The sequence below is a fragment of the Drosophila ananassae genome, chromosome 2L (genome assembly GCF_017639315.1).
Source record: "Drosophila ananassae strain 14024-0371.13 chromosome 2L, ASM1763931v2, whole genome shotgun sequence".
NCBI classification, from domain to species: domain Eukaryota; kingdom Metazoa; phylum Arthropoda; class Insecta; order Diptera; family Drosophilidae; genus Drosophila; species Drosophila ananassae.
This window is the reverse complement of record NC_057927.1, coordinates 25,873,434-25,896,585: the sequence shown is the minus strand read 5'-3', so window position 1 is coordinate 25,896,585 and position 23,152 is coordinate 25,873,434. Positions and strand designations below refer to the sequence as shown.

The 23,152-nt window shown below is 43.1% G+C and overlaps 1 protein-coding gene across 2 annotated transcripts; it reads right to left on the bottom strand.

Annotated features, from left to right (window-relative positions):
• Positions 1 to 338: 338 nt before the first annotated feature.
• LOC6505571 (zinc finger protein 1) lies at positions 339 to 22,729 on the bottom strand. 2 transcript variants are annotated; one of them, XM_001964640.4, is made up of 5 exons: positions 22,165 to 22,729; positions 14,696 to 14,856; positions 13,760 to 14,503; positions 2,735 to 4,733; positions 339 to 2,666 (listed from the first exon to the last, which is right to left on the bottom strand). In XM_001964640.4, exons 1-5 carry the CDS (start codon positions 22,256 to 22,258, stop codon positions 2,473 to 2,475), a joined length of 3,192 nt encoding a protein of 1,063 aa, XP_001964676.3. In that variant the 5' UTR covers positions 22,259 to 22,729; the 3' UTR covers positions 339 to 2,472. The 2 variants fall into 2 exon arrangements, with proteins under 2 accessions (XP_001964676.3, XP_032305420.1); XM_032449529.2 differs by lacking the exons at positions 13,760 to 14,503; positions 14,696 to 14,856; positions 22,165 to 22,729 and adding an exon at positions 4,811 to 5,013.
• Positions 22,730 to 23,152: the final 423 nt, after the last annotated feature.

Here is a 23,152-nt window from a genome sequence, read left to right as displayed (position 1 = left end):
ACATTCTGAAGGGGGGTCTTCTTTAACTAGGCTAAGTATTTACTGTAGTAATAATGATTATTGTTAAATTTATGCTAAACATGTGCTGGCTGTATTCTGAAATCTGAATTATTTCAACTCGAGTTTTAACAGTTTGCGTTGTTTTTTGTTTTGGATTCTCTAGCTTTTTGTTCTTGCGAAATAATTTACAAAAAATATATGTATTTACACATATATATATATATAGTTATCGCCGCTCCAACGATCTCTCCATTCACCATTTTAAAAATACAAATATATATAAAAATTAATTAAGTATTAAATGCATTTTTTTGTGAGTTGCTCGGTACTTTTTTCTGTTTTTTTTTTTTTTTTCGTTTGTTTTTTATTTATGATTGGAAAAGCAAGAAAATCATGGCGAAAATTCCTTGGACCAAGAGTTAAAGATCAATAAAGAAATGTTCGTTGTTCTGGAAACCTTGTTGTTATTAAGTTAATTAATAATTTCTGACTGACTAAAACGATTAGAATTGAAGATGACTTTTCTTACATTTTTTGTTTTTGTTTTTTTTGGCTAGAATTGGAATCGAAAGCATTATCATAGTCATAAATTTATTGTCATGGCAAACACTTTGATAGTTAAATAGGGATTTTTCTTTTTCTTTTTGATTTTTTACATTAATACGCACACGGAATTTTGCTAATAGATTTTTTGCGAGACTTTTCCAAAGGATTTCTTTTCTTATAATTTTTTTTTTGCTTTTTTTTTTACACACTAGTTTTGAATAATCTCAAACGTTTGGGGTTTGAATTAATCTAATCGCTAAATAATCGTTAATAAGGCCAAATTAAGTTTTTCATTCGTATGTATATATGTTAAATATTAGTTTGGTTTTAGTTTAAGTTTAGTTAGAATTAGATTTAGAGTTAGTGGGGTTAGCGTATAGCTTTACGAACGTCTGTCGACAGCCGGTGGCCTAAATGCACGAGTTGCACCTTTTAAGGGGAGGCGCGGCTCTGGCCAAATGGAATGATCTTGTAGGTATTCTCTTTTCGCGATTTTTGGGTTAAGAGTTAGGGTGTTAGGGCGGGAAAATTTAAAGCGTCTTAGTTCGAGAAGAATCTTTTTGTTTTTTTTTTTTTTGTTATGGGATTTATCCTTAAGTAAGAGAGTTTGAAACGCGCTGCAAGCGGTGGGTTTTCCATTTAAATAAACTATGAGGGGGGCTATTCGACTTTACAATGTGCATATATGGTGGTTCTAATACAGTGTCGCTGCTATAATACTTTTTCATCTGCTCTTGTTTGGGTATTGTCTGTATTTTTTGCTTTCGTATTTTAATTTAAATTTTTTCTCATGCTATGATTGGTTTTGGTCCGGAGGTTGTGGGTGGAAACTTTCGGGAACCCTGCCTGGCTCGAACGCTCAATAACTAAACTTAAAAACGAATACATAATATATATAAAAAAATATACATTTATTCCATCAAGGAGTGGCATTTTAAACAAATCTTGAGTATTCTGCAGCACTTGGTACTGGGATCCAGCTCCTGGAACTAATAAAAAAAATTAAGCCTATATCCGTAAACGAGGCTGGGCCAAAAATAAAATCAACTTTTGGCTCTCAGCTACAACTTAGACGATAATGTAATGAGACGTAAGTTAAAATATAAAAAAATACTAAAAACAAACTGCTTTTAACATGATAAAATAATAAATTCGCTCAAACGAAAGGTTTTTGAATTTTTCTCAACGGCTTCTCGCTGCTCTTTTTTTTAGGTTATATGGCTATAAAAAATATTTTTCTTTTTTTTTTATGTAATCTGCCTAAAGTGCATATCCTTTGGGGTGTTGGGTGTGAGTGTGAGTGTGTGTTCCTGCACATTTTGAGATTTCACGTTCTTCGGTATTTTCTTTTTAAGTACAGCCTATAAGTGCAGTGCAGCTGTTTATGGGACTGTTAACCCTGGACAGCAACCGTTTTGGATTTAACATTTTATGGTTAGCCGGGACATGACCCTTCTGTTAGCCAACAGACTAACAAGCTTAGTTGGGAGGAAACATTTTGGCGTTGAAGAAGTCAAAGGCGGGCGTGGACGAGGGCGGCGCCTGTGCTGAGGGCGGCGGTGGCGGTGGCAGGAGGCCAGCATGATGGTGGAAAAACTGCGCTGGTGTCTGCGGAAAGCCCGCTCCCGATAGCAGAGGTGGGGGATGCGGCGCCGGCGGACGATGTTGCTGTTGATTTGGCGGAGGTGGCAGCATCACCCCGGCTCCTGGCCAGGGAACACGATGCTGTTGCTGGTAGGCAGCCATGGCAGCTAGAGGATGCGGATGTGAATGGTGTGGATGCGAATGCGGCGGATAAGTTGTATTCCCGGCCTGCACTCGGCGACGACCGCGATTTGATGCCGTCGGCTGGGTTGGTGCTCCTCCTCCAGGCGGCTGAGGAACTGCTCCTGGTGGGCAGGTGGGCGGCACTGAGGTGTCGCTTACCTATTCCCTGTAGGGCTTGCAGTAGGAGTAGCGGTGGTTCATGTGCTGGCTGTAGCTGCCCGAGTGCGAGAATCGTTTCAGGCACTTGGAGCACTGGAACGGTTTCTCCCCGCTGTGGAGGCGCTTGTGCTCCGTCAGGTGGTGCTTGTGTTTGAAGGCCTTCGGGCAGTCCATGCACTGGTAGGGTCGTTGACCTGTTTTTCGGAAATAATCAAAATAATTAAGATCTAAGATCGAATGGAATTCCAAGTTGGAAACTCACCGGAATGCTCGTATTTGTGACGCGCTAGGGAACTCTGCTTGGCAAACGCCTTGTCGCACTGGTCGCAGACGTACGGCAAGTCCGGATCGCCGGCATGTCCATGGGTCTCCGCCTTGCCTCTCCTCTGTTTCGGAGGCAGAAGTCCACCGGAGAAGTCGTCCTCGTGCGAGATCCGTGAGTCATCGTCCCGCCACGAGCGCTTCTCCGATCCTCCCGGACTCAGACTGGTGCCGCGGTAATCGGGCAGCTTAATACTGTTCATCAGGGGATGGTTTGGTCCATACTCTCCGCCCGGTCGCATCTGGAAAAGCGCCTCCATGGGCAGTCGCTGCATGGGTAGCATGTAGGCAGGTAGTCCCGGGAAGGCTTGATTATTCCGGGGAGTAGTGGCCTCAAGTTGGCTGTTTGGCGGTGATGGTGGCGGTGCGGCTCCGAAGTACAAGGCTGCCGCGGACGAGGGTGAAATCGAGGCCGGAGACATTGAGGCTGAGCTGGAGAACTTCCGGCTCAAGTTGATGGCTTCCGGGTTGAGAGCTTCTGCCGTCTGTGGCGGCATATACGATGGCGAGCTCTCGCTCTTTGGGGTCAGAGGATCCCGCTTAACGGACAGGTCCAGAGGTTGATCTTCACGGGATGCACCGGACTGGGACTCGTTTGTGGGAGGGACAGTGGCGCTCTGGTTGCTTTGGAAACTCTGCATCTTGCGCTCTCGAGAGCGATTGTTTTGGAACCACACCTGCACCACACGGGGATCCAGTTGCAGCCTGGCGGCTATCAGCCGGAATTCATCCCTGCTGGGTCGGGAGTTCAGGGAATAGTGCTGCTTCAGCTGCTGCTGCTGCTCCTCGTTTATGGCCGTGCGCACGCGGACTTTCCGTTCGCCAGTCTCCTGGTTTCTAGGCTCCTCCTCCTCCTCTTCCTCGTCGTCCTCCTCGCTGGCGGACGGCAGGACGAAGGCCGGGGGCTGTAGGCTCTGCTGCTGCTGCTGGTGTTGTTGCTGGAAGTGCTGCTCCATTTCCTCCTTGATGAGGCCACAGAGAACCTTTTCGTGCTGCACCAGTTCCGTGGGATGGTTGAACTGCTTCGAGCAGCGACTGCAGCGCAGGTCGGCAGGCTGTTCTGGAGCTGGAATGGCTTCTTCCTCCATGACTTGGGGCTCTGGTTCTAGCGTTTGGACCTCCGGTTCTTGCTTGATGACCTGCGGCGACGGAGGATTACTTTCCGGGGCCGGTGAGACCTCGCGACTGGCTTCCTGCTTGATGGGAGCGACCTCCTCACGCACTTGGGGGCTGGCCGCGCGTTCCTTGATCTCCGGCTCATCGATATCCATCACCAGCTTGGGCTCATCGGGTGTCTCCTCCTCCTGAATCTCCTGCTCCTGCTGTTCCTCCTCCCGTTGTTGCTGACCGGCAGCCGTCAATTGCAGCAGTCGCTGGATGCTATAGGGATGCATGCGAGGATCCAGGGCAGCTGCCATGAAGGGATTGGGAAAAGCCAGTAGGGCAGCGTTCATGTAGTTCGTGGGATGGAAGTTCGGGAAGGACGCGGGTCCACTGTTGCCCGCCTGGTTCTGGGCATCGCTGGCAAAGTAAATCATGGGGTTGGGCAGGCCCGGCATGGTCTGTTGCTCCTGGAGCTTGGCCTTGGCTTGGTCCGACGGCGAGAGGCGTGCCGAGGAGCCGGCGCCTGGACCCTTTTCCAGTCTCTTCAGCAGAGCCCTATTGTTGTTCAGCTTAAGACCCATGCTGATGCACTTCTTGGAGGTCATGTGGGAGGAAAAGCTGCCGGAGTGCGAGAACCGCTTGCCGCAGTTGTCACACCCAAATGGCTTCTCGCCGGAATGGATCCTCACGTGCTCCTTGAGGTGGTGTTTGAACTTGAAGGCCTTGTCGCACTCCTTGCATTTGAATTTCCGCAGCAGGGCACTCTCATCGTGGCTGATCATGTGCCTCTGGAGTCGGTAGACATTTGCGAAGGCCTTGTGGCAGATACGGCAGGTCTGAAAGAAGAAGAAGAATGTTATTTACGTGGAATTTTGTTTTTTTTTTTTTGTTAAGGGGAGATAGGAAGCAGTACCTCTTTCAACAGAGACGCCGCCAGAGAAGAAACAGCTGAAGCTGACATTTGGCCAGAGAATTGTGGTGGTCTCCCTAGACTACACCAACGCACAGGTAATAAAAAGTGTTTAAAACAACAAGCGTATTTATTTGTCTTAATTTTAACGGCTTTCTAATTTGTTTCAAGGCAAAAAACGAGACCGCAAAGCAGGCCAAATCAAAAGCGACCGCCCAAAACGAGGCGTCTTGGCTGTTTGCATGTTTTTTTTTTGTTTTTTTGCGTTTCGAAATCGCACAGATGATATTTTCTATGATATTTTGATATTTTGTGATTCCGGCAAACGTTTCCAATACGAAACGCATAAAACTACGATAATAAGAACGAGTAAACTTCAATTAACCGACTGCCAGCAGCGTAAGACGAAAGGAAACAACGCGCCCAGAAATAACGCACGGGAAGAAGAAGAGCAAGCGGGATACCATGGGACGGAAGATCACTTTCGTTGGAGAAAATAGATAGCATATGAAGGTATAATAATATGCGGGTTAAGATCAGCATTTCGAAGATCAGAGACAGGTTTTTATACACATAAGAGAAAGTTAAATTTTTGTTTTGTAATTATTAATTAATATCTATTTAGAAAATATTTTTGTAAATATTCTAAAACCTGATTTAAACTCTTAATTCATAAAAAAAATATAGATTTATATAATGTTGTTATTTTCTAGATATTATTTTTAATAAATTCTAAAAGCTAATTTTTATATAATTGTTTTTTTCTATACATTATTTTTAAGTAATAAATTTTTTGACAATAAATGAGATTCGTTCCCATAGTACCTTAGGAAAGAAAGATGGAGTGAAGGTGAGCGGGAAAAAGACCCCACAGCGTGGGAGCGCGAGAGAACAAGCTGCGCTCAGCTGTGGATCTCAATTTGAGACGAAACTTCAATTGGAAAATTGCGACAAAACGGACATAAAAACAAAATAGAAGCCAAACATCAACAAAAGCTCTCTAAATAAACAAAGTGCACCGGAATCACATCAAATGTTTCAACAGCTGATGCTAATCAATTTTTTTTGGTTTTGGGCCTTTTGTTTGTTCTTTTGTGATTTGATTTGTTTGGCAACAAATTGAACGCATCACATGCAGCTCTTCTGTTGTTGTTGTTGTTGTTATTGTTAAAGGTGGAGCGGTGTAAAGTGAAAACGAAAGTGGAGCCATAGGCGGCATTAATATATTTTTACTTTTTCGATTTTCCACTTAGCGGATGCGATGAAAGATTTGCGGCGCTTTGCCGGACAGATGGTAACACGTGTTGTGCCCCCGCCCCACTGCCAGCCCCCACCCATGGCCTCCTCCGCCTCCTCCTCTTACGAATGTGATTATTTTGTGTTGTTTACCGGTCAGGCGTTGAACTTTCCCGTTATTGTTATCTCACCTTCCCTGTTTTTCCTCCTGTTCGGTGCTATTTGTGTGGACCATGCTGTAGTTACAAGAGGTTATCTCGAAAAGTGGGTATCCACTGTACCCCTTTTGGACTGTGCCACCTCATCGGGGTTATGGTTACTCATGAATTTCAATTAACGCCATTCGCATATTGCGCCATTAGTCATTATCATGAACGCATAAAAAAAATTTACACACTCTGGATGAGATCACAAGTCCCCTTATATTCGACAAACTATTATTATGTGTCGTAATTAGTTCGTACACTAACGTGACACTCTGTTTATTTTCTTTGTGTGTTGTGGAAAAATAATACGTTTATAGCGGGCCTCCTAATTTCTTTATGGTGGTGTGTTTTTAAAAAACAAAACGGAAAATGCTTTTCCTCATCGTTTCGACAGCAATAACAATTTCCGTTTCCTTTGTTGTTCTACCTGCCACGCTTCTGGCAGCCATTTGATGACGTCATCCTTCGCGGCCATTAGCCACTTCGGAAAGTCAGGTGAGAGAGCGAGCGGAATAACTGAAAAAGTTAAAATGGCCACCTGTTGGCCTCACTCGCTCCCATACAAACAAATACATCTGACACACCGACAATCGTAAACCCGTTATCTCTGCCATGCCGAAGTTGGACTATACCCATCCCGCTCTGACGCATAAAGAGGTTAATCAGGTTGGTCGTATGTTGGTTTCATGCCCGAGATACGCCTACCTAGAAGTTTTAAGCCTAGCCACTACAGTGATGACTCTATACCATGAACTATGGTTTAAAAGTGTAATGGTAGTGTAATGTTATCGAGGCACCACTGCACACACCTCCCTGAACGGACATTAAACCGCAGCTAACAATGGTCGGGCTTTGTTGTCGCTGTCGCTGTTATCAATTAAATGTAAGCGAGGCGCAGTGCAAACGAAATGGAAATGAAAATGGCAGCCGTGAGATACGCGGCACACACAGATACTAAACTAAACCCACACAAGCACATCCCATAGTGCACACGTATTCAAAAGGTAAGTTCCATTTATGATGCGTCAGCCGGATTCTTATGCGTTTTTGTTGCTTTTTCTGTTTCTGTTTCTGTTTCTGTTATTATTATATTTGCGATGAACTGGCAGCGGAAATGCCAATTGAAGCTACCTTTAACAAAAGCCCCACGAAGATGCCCGCCCCCGGGGTTAACTGACGGCCACCGCGAGAGGGACTTCTACGGTGGCGCGGATGACTAAATGCATTTCCAGGGGGGGGGAAGCCACTTGAGCCAAAGTTGAAAATTGATTGATTCGGCGAGCACATGGAACTCGCAGCTAACCCACTCGAGTGGTTATTAAGGTACAGCCTAACCCCTGTGGCACTAGCTCCGATAGGCCACGCACACGCGCTCCCCTTCCTTGCCACATGTTGCTAGCCAGCTAGCTACTTAATTAATTACATTTCATAGAAACTATACGGATTTTAAAGAGGAACTTGAATAATACACGGTAAGAAATATTTATAAGAATTATTTATGAATTATTAAATAAATGGTTTTCTTTTTTCTTAATCGGAAATGATTTTATTGTTTATTTTTCGTGGTAGTTCACCTTAGAATACTCCGGGGTATTTGCCAAGTGATAAGGCCCACCTTATCTGCTACTCAATCAGTCCGAAAGAGGCGCGTGTGAGCGCGTAAACAAATAAAGCGGATCAGGGACGGGATGAGTTTGCGGATTACCACTGTTCTGGAACCTCCGTATCTGTTCTGGAACGCACTTTGATCAGGTGAGCAGAAGTGTAAATATTCCACTCAGTGGGACCCCATCTTATCTCTCCCAGGAACAGTTATCGGCGCAAAAGACAGACCGAGAAATTGAGCCGGAAATTGGCAAGACCACCCAGACGGACCGGCTTCAAAGCGCTCGTCAACTTGAATTATAGTGTCAGGATGGTCCAGCGGTTGCATTTCGGCCTGGTTAATTGTAGGCGACAAGCCTTTTGGCTATAATTATACCGCAACGTAGGTGGGCGCCTCCTTAGTTGGACCGGGCCAAAAAAAAAAAAAAAAGTAAATGTCTGAGGCCCACTAATAGACAAATCGGACGAACGAGACACCCACACGCACACTCGCACACTTCTGGGGGGGATATAGAAAAGATAATGTCGTGTCGGAGACAGAGGGCTAATTTGTGAACGTATCTCACGATTGCTGGGCGAGAATGCTTTATGCAGTGAGTGACATGGGAATTTGGCCATAATAGCGCACATAATTGGCCGTAAAAGATGATCGGCCGAAAGGGAGATCGGTTGGCTTTCAAAGTGACAGGCCCAAAGGCGAGCAAGCAATGTTGACAAAATACCAAACGATAAGTACAGTGGGTACTCAACAAAAAGATATAAAGAGTAAAATTATTTTTGTAATTATTTTGTAGTAAATATATTAAAAAAAAATTATTATTTTTAATTTTTGTTCTTGTTTCAGAGCCCTTTTGAATAAAAGTTTGAAGAAAAGTTTCTCCATTCAACCCACTGTTTTTGAGAAAAAATGTCAAAATATAGTATCTGATAGATAAAGAAGCGCACCTGTCGCCTGACGAAACGCGTAAACAAAAATAACAACAAGCGACAAGCTCAAAGTTTTCTGCTTCTGTTTTTGTTTTATTCTATTTTATTTTTTTTGAGGTCAGCTAAGAAATAATAATATTAACGACGCCACAAAGAAATGTTTAGCGCAAAAAAAAAAAAAAGATGAAAAGCGAGTGAAAAAATACGATGAACATTATAATGTCTGATCTAACTGCTTTATAGCGAAATACGCGACCCAATTTTTAGCTTATCGCATCGCAGCTGCCACCGCGAAGAAAAATATTACTGAAAATAAAAAGATGGAGTGGAAGTGGATTGGATTTGAAATTGGAATACGTCTGATTAGCGGCCAGATCTCAAATGAATGAATCCCCACACACATGGATCCATTGACGTACCTTGCCGGAGACAGAGGCAGAGACAGAGGCAGAGACCGAACTAATTGTAGTACCTAGAATATAGAGGTTCCATGGGGTTATCTACCCAGATCACGCCTGGGAATAGAGAAGCTGATAAGGACATTAGGTAGAGCTACAAAATCAGACTCCGAATCGGATTCGAGCCGAGCCGAGTTAATTTATTGTCTGTATGGGGCTGTGGGGACAATGGGTGTGTATTACGTAGTTCGGTCAGTGAGAGTTCATTAACTTTCATCGCTGGGACGCTTGGTGCGATCATCTCAGAATGGCTCCCATTGGGAAATGAAAATTGATTAACACGCGCATTTAACAGGGAAATACTTTTAGCCATTGCGGTCATTCGGCTACCGCATTTCTCAATATTTTATGGCCAACATGGGCTCGCTTTGTGCAGACAACAAAATGCAGATACACAGTGTATCTGCTGGGATTTAAAATTATTAATTTTCCATAAATCATATCGAGTTCATCTGTTGCCTGTTCATTCGGGAAATTTTCTCAAAATCTGTTTCATTTTCCATTCGCTGGCCCAGCCAACGCAGCGACAAATCAAATTTAATTGTTTATAAATAAAACGTTTTTCTCAATGATGCTCGGATGCTCTGATTCTCAGGCAGAAGACCTGCGAAATTAGTTGCGTATTAGGAAAACATAAATTAGGCGACTCGGCGGTATAAATTAAATTTATAACTTTTGATAAAAGCCTCTGGTGGCTGTGAGAGATGTGGGTCTTGGGAAATTAAAGAAACGTGTCGTCCAAAAATTAGAATTATGATTTTTACTAAGCAGCTGCTAAGGTCAGTTTGCTGGATTTCTAGTAACTATAAAAATAATAAGTTTCTAGAAATAGTATACTACAGTTTTAATAAAATCTGCCTTCTTAGAACCAGTTTTTCCCCTTATTTTATAACAATTTCTTCGCACAATCAGACCGCCAAGTAAAATGTCAAGTGCTCTGCCCTGTTCTTACTTTCCAATTCCCTTTCTCCCATCATCGGAGGAACAGAGCATTTCTCATTAAATGTATCAAGTAACAACCGCACAATAAACGTCATGAGTGAAAAAACCCACGGGACTCGCTGGAGAAAATGTGATGAGGGGGAAACCGTCCAAGGAATTTCCATGTGAGAACCAGAGCCACATAATTTATGGCCCTCACGGTGAAAGTTGATATAAATCTCAGGAGTAACTTAAAAATGGAAAAGAAACTGAAACTGAACAAGAGGAGCGACCAAGAAGTTTAAATTGTGGCCCTGAGTGGCCGACATGTGGAAAGTGCAGGTGGAAATCCAGGAGGGGATATCCTTCAGGAAACAGGAACTCCCAATGATGATGATGATGTGTTTGGGGGAAAAAAATAAAGACACTTCTATTGGAAGATCATAAATTATTTTGACAAGCAATTATTAAAAAACGAAAATGGTTTGAAAATAAAATAAATTCCCAGGAACATAAATCATAGTGATTTTAAAAATTTATTTTAAAATTCTCAGGCAATTATTATGTATTTAAAGCTTTGGCGGAGTAACTTTTTTAATTTGTTTGCCTTAATTGCGAATAATTTTGAAACTTTTAACAGCAGTAATGCCCCATCACCCCACCCTTGACCTTACACTGTCCACGCAAATGTATAAAAATACATTTAAAAGTGAGTAGAGTTTCAAAAAAAAAAAAAAGGACGAGAAAGGGTTGTGCGAGGGGCGTTAAATAAATTGCTATTAATTTTTCTCTGGCTCGGTTCGTCAAGCGGCGCCGCAAAGACGACGACGATGACGACGATGTGGATGGCAGGGCAGGGCAGGCAGGCAGGACCCGCAGGACTACACCTAAAGTGCATATAATTTTTCAATTTGAATTGTCTGCCCTGCTCCATTTTGTGGCGGCCAAAAGGTGGCAGAAAACAACAGCAACAAAAACAAAAGGCCAGCCGGGCAACCCACCAAATGAGTTGTGGCCAAAAAGTTGCACCATTCGGATCGGTGGCATGTCTGGATGGATGTGTGTGTGTGTGTGTGTGTACTTGTGCAGTTAAGCAAATATTTAATTGCTGCACTTTTTCTGCTGAAAGTTTGCCAGGACCTCCCCTTTGTGTTGGCTTTTTTCGAGCCATAATTTATGTGCTGCCATTTGCTTCGTCCGCCTGATCCCCCCTTTTTGACTCCTACCCCCGGTTAATGATGTTGACCTTAACAACAAATGTTAAATGTTGCATCAACAATGTTGGCTTCCCCATACGGATTGATATCCTTTGGCCCCGCCAGCCAGTCCGATTTTAATGCTTTTTCAATAAATGTGGCAAAAAAAAAAAGAAGCATATTGTTGCCTACTTTTGTGAGTCGAAAGCGTGATTTCCATAATGAGCAATTTGTTTCACTGTCGGTTGGCAGTCAGCTATTCACGTCGGTCTTATTGTTATTTCGGGCACTGTTTTTGTTTGCCGCATAATTAATTGTTTTCACACATAATAATTTAATACGGCGAACACGTGTAAAGCCATTGGCCAACAATATTAAATAAATGCAATGTGCCACATCAATTATAATTGGTTTGTTCGCTCTGGGTGAGTCTGGGTTGCGATTCGCATAGTAGTTGGCCATGTGTCAATGTGGTTGTTGCCACTTTTGCCATTTTGGCCTTTTTCGCATGTGTTTAAACGCCATTAAAATAGCCGTAAATTATTCATATGCACCCACAAACACTATAACCATGACAGGGCTTCCAAAAGGTAGAGTTGAAACTCTCAACTCATAAACCTGCACTTCATTCCATACGAGTTGGCCAACTTTATTAGCTTTCTGGCCAAGCTTAGGTAAATATTAATAACATGCAGACCGGAAAAAAAGTGGAGAGATATAAGAAAAGTAGAGCACAGTGGTTGGAACTGTGTGTGGAATATTTTGAAATGTAATTTCTTTTCCATACTAGCTTTTATTTAAGCTTATTTCAATATATCCCACTGTGTGGCAAACTTTTTCATTTCACTTGCTTCATAAAGGGAAAGGTGAATGATGCCACAGAACCTAAAAAAAAATGGAGCAGCATCCACAAAAAAACAAGAACCAACTAGTCATATGAATTTATGACCAGCCTTAGGGAGGGGAAGAAGTTTTTTCCTCTTTTTTGGGGGGAAAGAGTGCTTAGCTGTATTGGGGGAATGCAACAAAATGATAATTTATGTGGCTTTAATAGCCGCTGGGTAGCCCCAAGGTGAACCAGAACCTCAGTTCCTTACCCCAGGTTTTTTCTTTTATTTTTTTTTTCTGGCCTTATCACACATGACGTCTGAAGGCAGGCCAGAATTTTCTTTTTTTTTTTTTACAGCCTACCTCGTATATGAAACCCAAGATGGAAGGACGAGAAAAACAAGTGGGCGGAGGAGGAGGAGGAGGCGTGTGGGGTAGGTGTTATCAGGTCGGCTTGCCTGTAGCAACATTTATTTTAATGCCTTATCACAATGGCAGGCCAGACTGTGGCTGGGCCTTAGAAACACAAAAAACAAAAAAACAAAAAACAACAACTGCACAATTGGGAGTTATGAGCGTGTGACTGACAGTATCCCTTATATACAAGTGTATATGTATTTTTTTTTTATTCCCCCCTTCTGATAACACCCCCAATTGTTTTTCTCCGTCGCGTCATTTGGGAATTTATATGTTTTTACTATTTCTCCTTAGTTTGGTAACGCCTACGTTTTGTTTTTATGCCTCACTGCTGGCTCCTTATCATAGTTTAGTGTTCTTGTTGTTTTGTTTGATAAAAAAAAATATATATATAAAAAAAATAGAAATGCAGGCGATAATAGCTCCCGTTGCTTAAATGTTTCTATAACTTGTATTTTGATTTCTACCCGAGTATATATTTTGTTCAGCATTTGTCAACAGGAAATATGCATAAGGTTTTTTACTCGAATCTCGAGACTTGGATCTGAGTTTATGGAATTGGATTCTGTACTTGGCACCGCGGCGCACTCCCGTTATCATTTACTCATTTCCCGTTAACCACGAACAAAGCCCACGCATTGTATGTTATGTGTCCGTGTGTCCGCCTGTCCGCATGTCCGCGTGTGTGTTCAAAGATCAAGTGGAGAACCTCTGGCCCGGCCATTTTACGTTTTTTTCCCCATTTTTTTTTCCTTCCTCCCAAGCCACAGATTATAAGTATGTACACGCACTATAACACGTAAGTCATTCCAAGAAAAATAAAGAATATTATTCAAACCTAATCAGTTTTCTGGAAAAAGAAACAGCATTCCAGGGATTTAGTCACCGTGTTTTCGAAACAAGCTTATCAACATTTCGGTATAAAACTGGGGTAACAAACCGCACAAGTGATAGCCAAAATAATTTAATTGTTGATTCATATTTTGGAAAAATACTTTTTTTTTTTATCAGAAATTTTACTTTTGGTCGGGTACAGAATCGAAAGAAATTCTGAAATCTTGACTCACGTTTGGGGTTATAAGATTGATTTAAGAGTCAAGGACTTAGTTTTGATTTCAAATTCTATTTCGTAAAGAAGTCCCTTTTATTGAAGCTTACCTGTGAGACATTCTGGGTGGATGGCTGTCCGCAGGGCGAGTGGAGGAGTTCGTGCTGCTCCAGCTGCTCCCTGGAGGCAAAGGCGGCGGTGCACTGCATACAGGGATATGCCCCGCTGAGGTCTCCGGTGGTGGAGCCGGGACTGGAGGTGGATCGTGGTGCACTCAGATCCAGATCGTAGGCGGAGTTGCTGCCCACGCTGCTGTTGCTACCTGGTAGCTGGGGCGGCAACAGGGGCGGCTGGTGTTGCTGTTGCTGCTGCTGCTGTTGGTGGTATTGCAGTTGCTGTTGCGACTGCTGCTGCTGCTGGTGCTGGTGCTGGTGGCTCGGCGAACTGGAGCTGGCGGAGCGGGCGGATTGCATTGCCAGGGCGGCGGCGGCCATGAACTGGGCTTGCAGGTGGGCGGGCGTGGCATGGGAGAGGTGGGCGAAGATATCGCTGGGTGGACCTGCTCCCACCCCGCCCATTCCTACACTGGAAATGGGGGAGCACATTGGCGACAGCTTGTTGGTGTTGTTGTGGTTCTTGGCCAGATCACTGTTGTTGTTGTTATTGCTGGAGTTGGCAATACTGGTGTTGCCGTTGGCATTTGTATTACCAATACTGGTGGTTGGCGACTTCAAGTATCGCCGACTTCCGCTGCTCAAGTTGCTCTGCTCATCTTCCGGTTCGCTTTCCGGTTGCGCTGCTCCCAAATTCAACTTGTCGTGGGGATGCTCGCTGGCAATATGTTCACTCAGAGACTAAAAATAATAAATAAATTATAAAAAACAAATAGTTATGATCATTATACTAACTATTATAGTATCTAAGTTATACCTCAAAGTATAAATTACTTCTTTAGAAATTGATTTTTCAATCTCTGTTTTCTATGTTTTATTTTTTATTTTTTAACCCAAAATCAAATGTTTGAATACTATTTCGTGGAAACTCACCTGAAAGTCTGTGAATCGCTTGTGGCACTGGGTGCACTTGACCAGAAAATCATCGGCTGCGGCACCTGGTTGCACGTGCTGGCCATCCTGGGGTCCGGGCTTGCTGTGGTGCGGCGACTGGTTGTGGCTGTGGTGGTGCAGACTGGAGGCCAGCGAGGGAACTGTGGTGGGGCAGACGGGGTAAAAAAAACAAATTAACTGCCAGATCGTTTAAGAACCATAAAAAAGAGCTAAGGAGCTTGGAAAACATAATGAGTGTTGTGGGGGGAGTGGTGGCAGTTGAGGTGGTTCCAGCCAAGGGCTCCAGTGGATCGACTTAATTTCGTGGCAAATCAACTTTGCAGGCCTTCACGGAAGACTGGAATCCAGAGAGCCGATGATCTCATGGTTCTTCTGGATCCAGAAGCGAAAACAGAAACAAAAGGGAGAAGAATACATAAAATGAAGAAAGAACACACGCACACTTGGGGAAACTTAAAAATCATTGTATTATTTAATGTGTAGATTCTTTAAGTTTTGTTTTTTGCAGTGTACTCTTGAAATACGCAAGAAGAGTTGACTTAATCAGTTGAAAAAAGCGTTCAACCATGGCAGAAAAGAAATAAAATCCAAAAAAAAAAAAAAAGATGGAAAAGAACTCTGAAGAAAGAGGAACAGAATAAGATTGCTTTGTTCAGTCGAGGGTCACTCGATTGCCCTCTCTTTCCACCCCTATCTTTATCTCTTTCCTGGCAACTTTGTATCTGTATCTGAGAAGGTAGAAGAACGAACCGCTGCAGATACTTCACTTCAAAATGGAGTTTCATTTTCTCTTCGCTGTGCCGTCGTTTGTTTGTTTTTTCGTTTGCCCACAATAAGAGTCTTTGTTCTGTTGCCATTTGATCGCTACCTTAATTTAAGCCAATTAACTGACGGCAGACGAATATGAAACAACAACAACAAAAACAACATGAGCAATAGCAGGAGCGGGAAAAAAGAATATGAGATACAGATACAAATACTCTGACATATACGGGCAGTGGAATGAATGGACCCTGTTCCCGTCGACTACCTTTCTGCCAGAAGTATCTGTGTCTGAGGGCTGGCCTGGGCAATCAAGCGCAATCTACGAAAGTTCATTGCACGTTTTCACTTTCAATAGTTGCAATCTTAATTGATTCTGATGCCCCGGCCATGCGGGCTTTCGATCAAAAAGAAATTAAAGCCAGTGATAGTGGCAGAATCGACTCGTACATGGAATTAATTTATGCCACCACCCACCTATTGGTCGCCCACTTAAGAAGCCATTAAAACCCATTATAGGACAACAGCTGACAGCCCTAGATATATGGTGCACCATGTCCAGATCCCCGATCCCAGGCACTGCTTTCTTTCCAAGTTCATAATTTCAGAACCAAGAATTTATTTCATTCGGCCTGCCTAATGACATTTTTATTAAAAGTTGTAAAACGGCAACACTTTTTTTATGGCCCAACATTTTGTTTCATCAACATAATGCTTCAAGGGGCCGGCCAGCTGGAAGGGGCAGCTGGCAACATGGTTGGGGAAAAAACGTGAAACTCAACAAGTGTGTCACCAGCTCATTTAGCTCAATCAATTTTTCATAACCGATGCGATGCGATGCGATGCGATGCCAGTGAGGAATTATTAACGCAATCGCCCCGAGACAATTCCGTATTTACACTTTTATATTTTGGTCGTGGTGGGCTGTCGGTAACCGTATTGAAATATTGAAAGTGTCCCGCAAATTAATTTCAATTTATGCCTCAGCCGAAACGAAACGAAATGAAAAGGAATGTATCTTGTATTTGTTTCTACGGAATTTGAGCGTATTTTTTTGTGAACTTTTTCTTAGTCAGTTGGTTTCCACTTTCAGATGGACCCCTCCTTTTTGGCTTTCAACTATTTTGCGCTTAACGCCGACCAATTGAAGTTGATTGATCGTGTTTTTGAAAGAAAGAAAGGTATTTTTTATTCAAAAGATAGGTATACCGAGATAGATCTAATGATCTTCTACTTCTATCTTACTTATTCCAATAAATAAATTATAATTTTATTTAATTAACTTTGGTGAAGATATCAAAATGGAAATTAAAACAAAAGAATAGCCTGCTTTGACAGTTGCCAAAAATTTGATCGCTGGGCATTTTTTGGGGGGTTTCTTGGGGCGAGGGTGGACGTTTTCGAGAAATTTATGGCCCGCCACACGTTTGCCAAAAGCAAAAACAAAATCAAAAGCCGGCAATCAAAAAATCTCGGCGAGCTTTTATCAGCAGTGGGTTAAATTGCAGCAGCTGCCGGGGGAAATCTTCTGGAACGGTGTCAAGTGTTTGTTGTAGCTTTTCTATCTATCTATCTATCTTTTGGTGTTTTTGTTATTATTTCACCTGTGCGGTGGAAAACACGCGCACACAGAATCTGTAGAATCGGGAGGGGACGGAAATGGGCCAGAGGCTTGGGGGCATAAATATTATAAATAATACGTAGATGGGCAGGCGGCGTAAATCAATGGAAAAATATCAGAGGCTGAAAGATACATTTGTATCTGTGGCAAGGCAAACATAGATACAGATAGAACGTATCTGGCACCCACTAATTTTATGTGCTTTTTTTATTGCCAACTTTTATTAGCCAGACATATTTCGACTAAGCCCGGCTAATGCAAATTTATTTATTTCTCTTCTGCCTAGTTTTCTTTATTTTTCGTTGTGTGTTTTGAAAATTATTTTCAACATTTAATTTATGGCCATCAGAGTCTTCCACCTGATTTCTCTCAGTCTTGGCCGCTGTCAGATGGCCAAAGTGTTTTTTAATATTTCACTGACAGCCGATTGTCAAAACGTGCGAGGAAATGTGGGGAAGTCCACACCCCGATCAGGTGAGACAAATTCTTTTCCCTCAATTTTTAGCAAAAAATTTTTAGTGTTTTGAAGTGTTTGGGTTTTTGCTGACGCAGTTACGGACAAATGGACATGGACAGGTGGCGCCTGGGACGGCACTCGATGATATTCAATGCAAATAAACATAAATTTTAGCACTTAATTATAAACAGACTTGGTGCAGTGCTCATTTGCAGTCAATGGACGTGGTTAGCATATTTATGAAATAAATTCCCATCGAATGGGCTGCAAATGAGCGAGTGCAGGGGCACTTAGTACCGAGCTAGCTAATTGCCAATGAAAAACGACACTATCAGACAGTGACAATTAATTTATATATTTTTTTTCCGCTCCCCTAAAAATGTGGTCTGGGTCTAGCTGATTGTATTACAAACTAGATAGTACTCTAGGCTTTTTTTCCGGTGCATGTCCGGTGTAAATGAAAACCTGTGAGAAGGCCCCATGCTATTGTTTTCGGTTCGTTCAGGTTTCAGACGTGCGAAAGTTTATTGGGAAGAGCCCTCTCCGAATTCCTCGGGCCATCTCAAGTGGCAATCGAAGATACAAAAGAGCAGCATATGAACAGCATATGGAGGCTTGATCCTGATACAGATAATCCCTCTAAATTTAGAAGGGCTCTGGTTGTACTCTTTCGGGGACCCTAGGTAGTTACCCAAAGGCCAGGCCACCTTTGGCCCTGGTCTACTCTATCCCCGCCGCTCCGAAATGGAAATGGGCACAAAGGTGCCCATGTTGCCCCTCAAGTGGCAATGCAAAGGTGCAGATTCGGAGCCAGACGATGAACACTAAATATAGAATTCTTCACTACGGGCAGGGAGAATATTCTTCTTTGCCCTTTTGCGTTTATTTGTTTGTTCAGCAAGCTGATGCTGCGTGCTGCATACTGCATGCTGCATGTTGCACGTTGCACGTTGCTAGTTGCCTTTGCGCTGGCTGCCACGTTTATTTTATTTGTAGCATTTTGCTTTGCTGAGTGTGAAATTTTAATAGCCAAGCGAGCCGTGTCCGTGTTCGTGTCCCTGTCCTTTTTTTTCTGGCATGAGTCAGGGCATGGAGAGGAGGAACATATGTGTCCGTGGGTGCACTATATCTGCGATTTACCTTGAAAAAATATGCAGAAATGCGTGTGATGTCGGAGATGTGGGCGTTCGTCGGCTTGAAATTGGAGTTGCAGTAGAAAGCAATTAGAGAAATATGCTAAAAGTGGGTGGGAGGCAATCCATAGAGGTGTTCAAAGCGAAGATGTACATGCCAGAGATGCAAGAACACGCCACAGATACTATTTCAAAAACTAACAAAATGTATACGTATTTCCAGGAATCGTAAAACAACTCCTCCAACTACCAGTGGACAGCTTCGATTTTATTTTAAAAATAAGTCAATAAATAATACGACACTTTTCCTCTTCGCGTATTTTTACGATCCACTTCTGGGAACAGGCACCCAGCTATATTGGCCAACTTTTTCAGACTCAAAAGTAACTAAAATGTTTATAACATAACTCCATAAAAAACATCAAATACATGATGCTATTTTTAATTTTAATTTATGCAGAAAACTCTTTATTAAACCAAAATATTGCCAAAGTTGAACTTAACTTGGCTAATTGATATTCACTTCTGCTGGGTGCACTGCAGTATAGTATATATTTTTCACCCAATCGGTGTGGCAACAAAAAAAGGGCCTCAAATGCAATTGAAACTTTTTCTGCGAGTCCCGGCAGCCACAATAGAGCTGTTGACTATTTTTGTTTATTTAAAACTTTTAACAATTATTGTGCAATTGTGCGAAATTTATTGCAATTGAACGCCAATCAGAAGGGAAATGGCAGTGGTTCTGCTGCTCCTTTTAGTCAGTTTTTCTCAATGCCAGCTACCAAAATCGTTTACATGTTAAATTGTGCCTGCTGAGGGATGCTGGCCCCACCGCCTTTAAGCCTCCTTTTTGGCAGTGCAATTTTGTGCCTGCCCTTTGGCAACACCTTTTTTTCATACGGGGTTTTATGTGGAACCCAAAGTTGGGGAATTGGGGGGGTGTGCCTGAGTGCACCCTTTTGTTTGCGCCGATTTTTTGACGGCTCGGCACTCGGCACAAATAGCAGCATGAGTATTGTTGTCTCGTCCTGTGGCGGGCATTAAATAAATAAGAAAAAATATTCACAAAAATGCAGAAAGCACAAGGCGGTTGAAAAGGTTGGGGCTAGCGGAAGTGTGAGAGCTGGTCCGGGCACATTCCGTGCAATTTTCACTTTACAACTGTTTCAAAGTTATCTTTGTTTCAATTGTGGTGTGTGTACACAGCGACAGCAAAGGGAGCAGCAAAAAATATTGGCAAACAATTTACTTTTGAGCAAACGCGAAATAAAAGTAAAATGCGGCAAATAATTTGCCCAAAGCTGCGGCAGGTTGAACATCGAGAGGAACGAGTAATAATAAAAAAAAAGGGACTTGCAGGATATCAAAGAGGATTTTTCCCTCATTGATTTATTGTCTTTTTTTTCTGTTAGCCCAGCCTTGCCTCGCCTCTCCTCGATTGCAATTTAAAGCTGGAGCAAGAAATGTGTTTATTTTTGGGATAAAGTAAAAGTATCTGCTACTCCACTCGAGATAGGCATCGGTCAAATTAATCATCTTGGCCAGATAGGCTGGATAGTTTGGGGCCAAGTTTGTTTAATTTCGATTACCAGCCGACGAAGACGGGACACGGTGTCCTGTCAACGGTGGAGGCTGCTGCAGGACGTGTAACAGGCTGGGCAGCAGTTATAAATGGCAGCACCGACAGCACCAGCATATAAAACTGACATCCACTGACAGGAAGCAAAATGATTAATTAGCTGGATGTTACGGGGCAAGAGGCGTTCTAGGATCTCCGAAGACCAAGGAGCAAGTCAGATCCAAGATCCGACTGCCAGATAAATGTTTAATTTCGGGCCAACGGGCCAAAAAGTTGATCTAAATAGCATTGATGGGTGGAAATTAGCGCTGATTTAGTGGCCACGAGTCGGAACAGATACAGTTTAAATATAAGCAAGTATATGGCTGCCAAAGGGGGCGTTACCGTGTGTCTAGGTGATAACGGGGGACAGGTTTTCTCTTTACGCCATGGCAAAATGTTTGATTTATGGCATTTTGGAGCCATTTCGAAATGCGACACAACACACGCCGGGCAGCGGAAAATTAGTACAAGATGCGCACCGATATTTTCCAAAAAAGCTCCCAAGAACAGAACAGAATTTCGTATGTAGCCGGCGATTAATATCCATCGCAGTCGCAGCTGCCCAGCGCCATCAAAGTTGGCCAGGCCAGACCAGGGAAACAAACAACCGAGAGCTAAGAAGCTATGAAGAACCGGAAAATATATAGATACATTTGTATCTGCAAGTATGTGGGCCAACCTGTGCGCCGCCCCGACTGATCGATTAGCCAAACTATCTGTTCCTCAAACGCTTGTTCGCATGTTCGAGGGCTTTTAGTTCCACCCACAGAAGAGCGGAGCTGCTTAAATAGCCATAAATTATAATTTATAGCTGCGGTGTTGCCTCTATCTGCTCTTCTCTTCTGTAACATGTGCAATTAATCCGTCTCCTTAGCTGGCTTATGGCATATGGCTTATCAATTGTCATGCAGCCCAGAATCGTGGGCGTTGACAGTCGCCCCGAAGTTGCGCCATCCATTTTACCTAATTTCTCAACTCATCGTTTTCAATTAATTTCTAAAAGCTACTTCACACCTTCGTTTCGTTTATGCTGATGAGCTCGGGCCACTGACAGGTTTATGCTTTGTTTACACACGTCGATAAGTATCTTTTGAGGAAGCGAGATGCCCACAATATGGCCATAAACAGGTTCCTCAATGGAGGTTTCTGTGGCCATGAATGGGCCACAGCACTCGACGTCTACCTGTTCTACCCGCGCATGCGGTTTCCTCAGCCCGGGGTAGCAGCTACCTGTGTTTTCGATGGGTGGAGATTGCCAAGGCAGCGGTTCGGGTCGGTTCACTTCGGCGGTGCCAACAAATCAAATTGAAATGTGGCTGCAATTGGCTGAACGCCGAACGAAAAAAGTGTAGAGAGGGACATGCCTATAGCCTGGGATACAATCTTACTAAAAAATGGTACGACTAACTTGATTTAAATAATAAATAAACTAAGTTCCAAAGTGATCTGATTTTTTTTTCGGTGCAGGCTCTCTCTCCTTTTCGAGGTAATTCGAAACCTGCTACGATCCTTACTCGTTTTTTATGTTTTTGTTTTTTCTACAGTTTCTCTTTTTTTTTTGAGTTACCCTGAGGTGAAGACCACACATTGGGTTTCTTGCAAGATGGCGGAATTTCTCGGAAACTGCTAAGCTTGCAGGTTTTTTTAAGTTCGAGACTTAAAAGCCTTTGGCGCGAAAATCACAGTCACAGATACAGATACAGATACAGATACAGAGATCCATCGCACACTCGAAGCCGCCTTCAATTGCATCTCAGACTGATAATGAATTCGATCTTGTTTTGTGTGAGATACTCTGGGATTGGGCGATGATTCATCCAGAGTTCTATTGTCGACTGTTGGGGAATCACTTACACTGCATGGTGAAGGCTGTGGATGGCATGCTCTGCTGAATGATGGTATCCTCTTGGCCGAAACGTGAAGACGACGGCGCCAAACAGGACAACATTTGGAATGCTTATTGTGTTCTAACACTTGGCTTTATCTTTTTGAATTTGAATTTCTTTTTTTTGAATAGATTGTTTTAGACTGGTTTTGGGTTCTTTTCGATTTTATTCCGTTGATGTTTTTGGTGAGAAGCACACACGTGTGTCGGCCATTTGTGGACCTTGGGGTTTATTCTGCGATTATTTGAAACATTTGAAGCACTTTTATCTTGTGGTTTTTTTGGGGCAATGGTGCGCGGATCGCGTTTGTTTTTATTTTATATTTCTCGAGTGGCTGGCTGTTCTCAAATATACATATCTATTTATCTGGGCGTTCTATGCGTGATTTTACTGTTACTCAGAGGTTTTCTCTGTGGGATAGCGACGCGTGTGCTGCCGTCGCGACGTCTACAATGCAACTGAATTCTAAGTTCTGACTTGGCCAGCATCTGAGTTAGCTGCCACTGCCACTGCCGCTGCCGCTGTCGTCTCCGCCGCCGCCGCCGCCGCCGCTACGGTCCTCGTATCCGTATCCGTCGGATTCGCTGCGAGACAAACTGAGAGATGCTAGCGAGAGCGAGCGGTCTATGTGAGGGTGTGCGTAAGCCACCACCAGCATAATATAACGGTGTAACGGTTCACCGTTTGCCTGTCCACGATTCAGATACATTTACGGGTGTACGGGAGGGTTTATATGTGCCTGCGACTGTGTGTGCGAGTATCTGTGTGTGTGTGTGTGGCGAGGTGATACCACAGTGGGGTGGTACTGGTGGTGCTCGCTCTCCAATTGGAGAGCATATTCTTTAAGAGCACTCTTTTAACATAACATGTCTCTGCTATTCCAATATCGTAAATGTTAAGTCCTATCCGCCATAGAACCCCTCAAACGAAACGTAAAAATAAAACGTAAGCCGACG

Excerpts from the sequence above, each read along its gene's own strand:
- LOC6505571 (XM_001964640.4), bottom strand. The coding sequence starts at position 22,258 with ATGTTGTCCTGTTTGGCGCCGTCGTCTTCACGTTTCGGCCAAGAGGAT. Across the intron at positions 14,857-22,164 it reads CACAGCCTTCACCATGCAGT|TTCCCTCGCTGGCCTCCAGT; the intron begins GTAAGTGATTCC and ends GCCCCACCACAG. Across the intron at positions 14,504-14,695 it reads AGCGATTCACAGACTTTCAG|TCTCTGAGTGAACATATTGC; the intron begins GTGAGTTTCCAC and ends TATTATTTTTAG.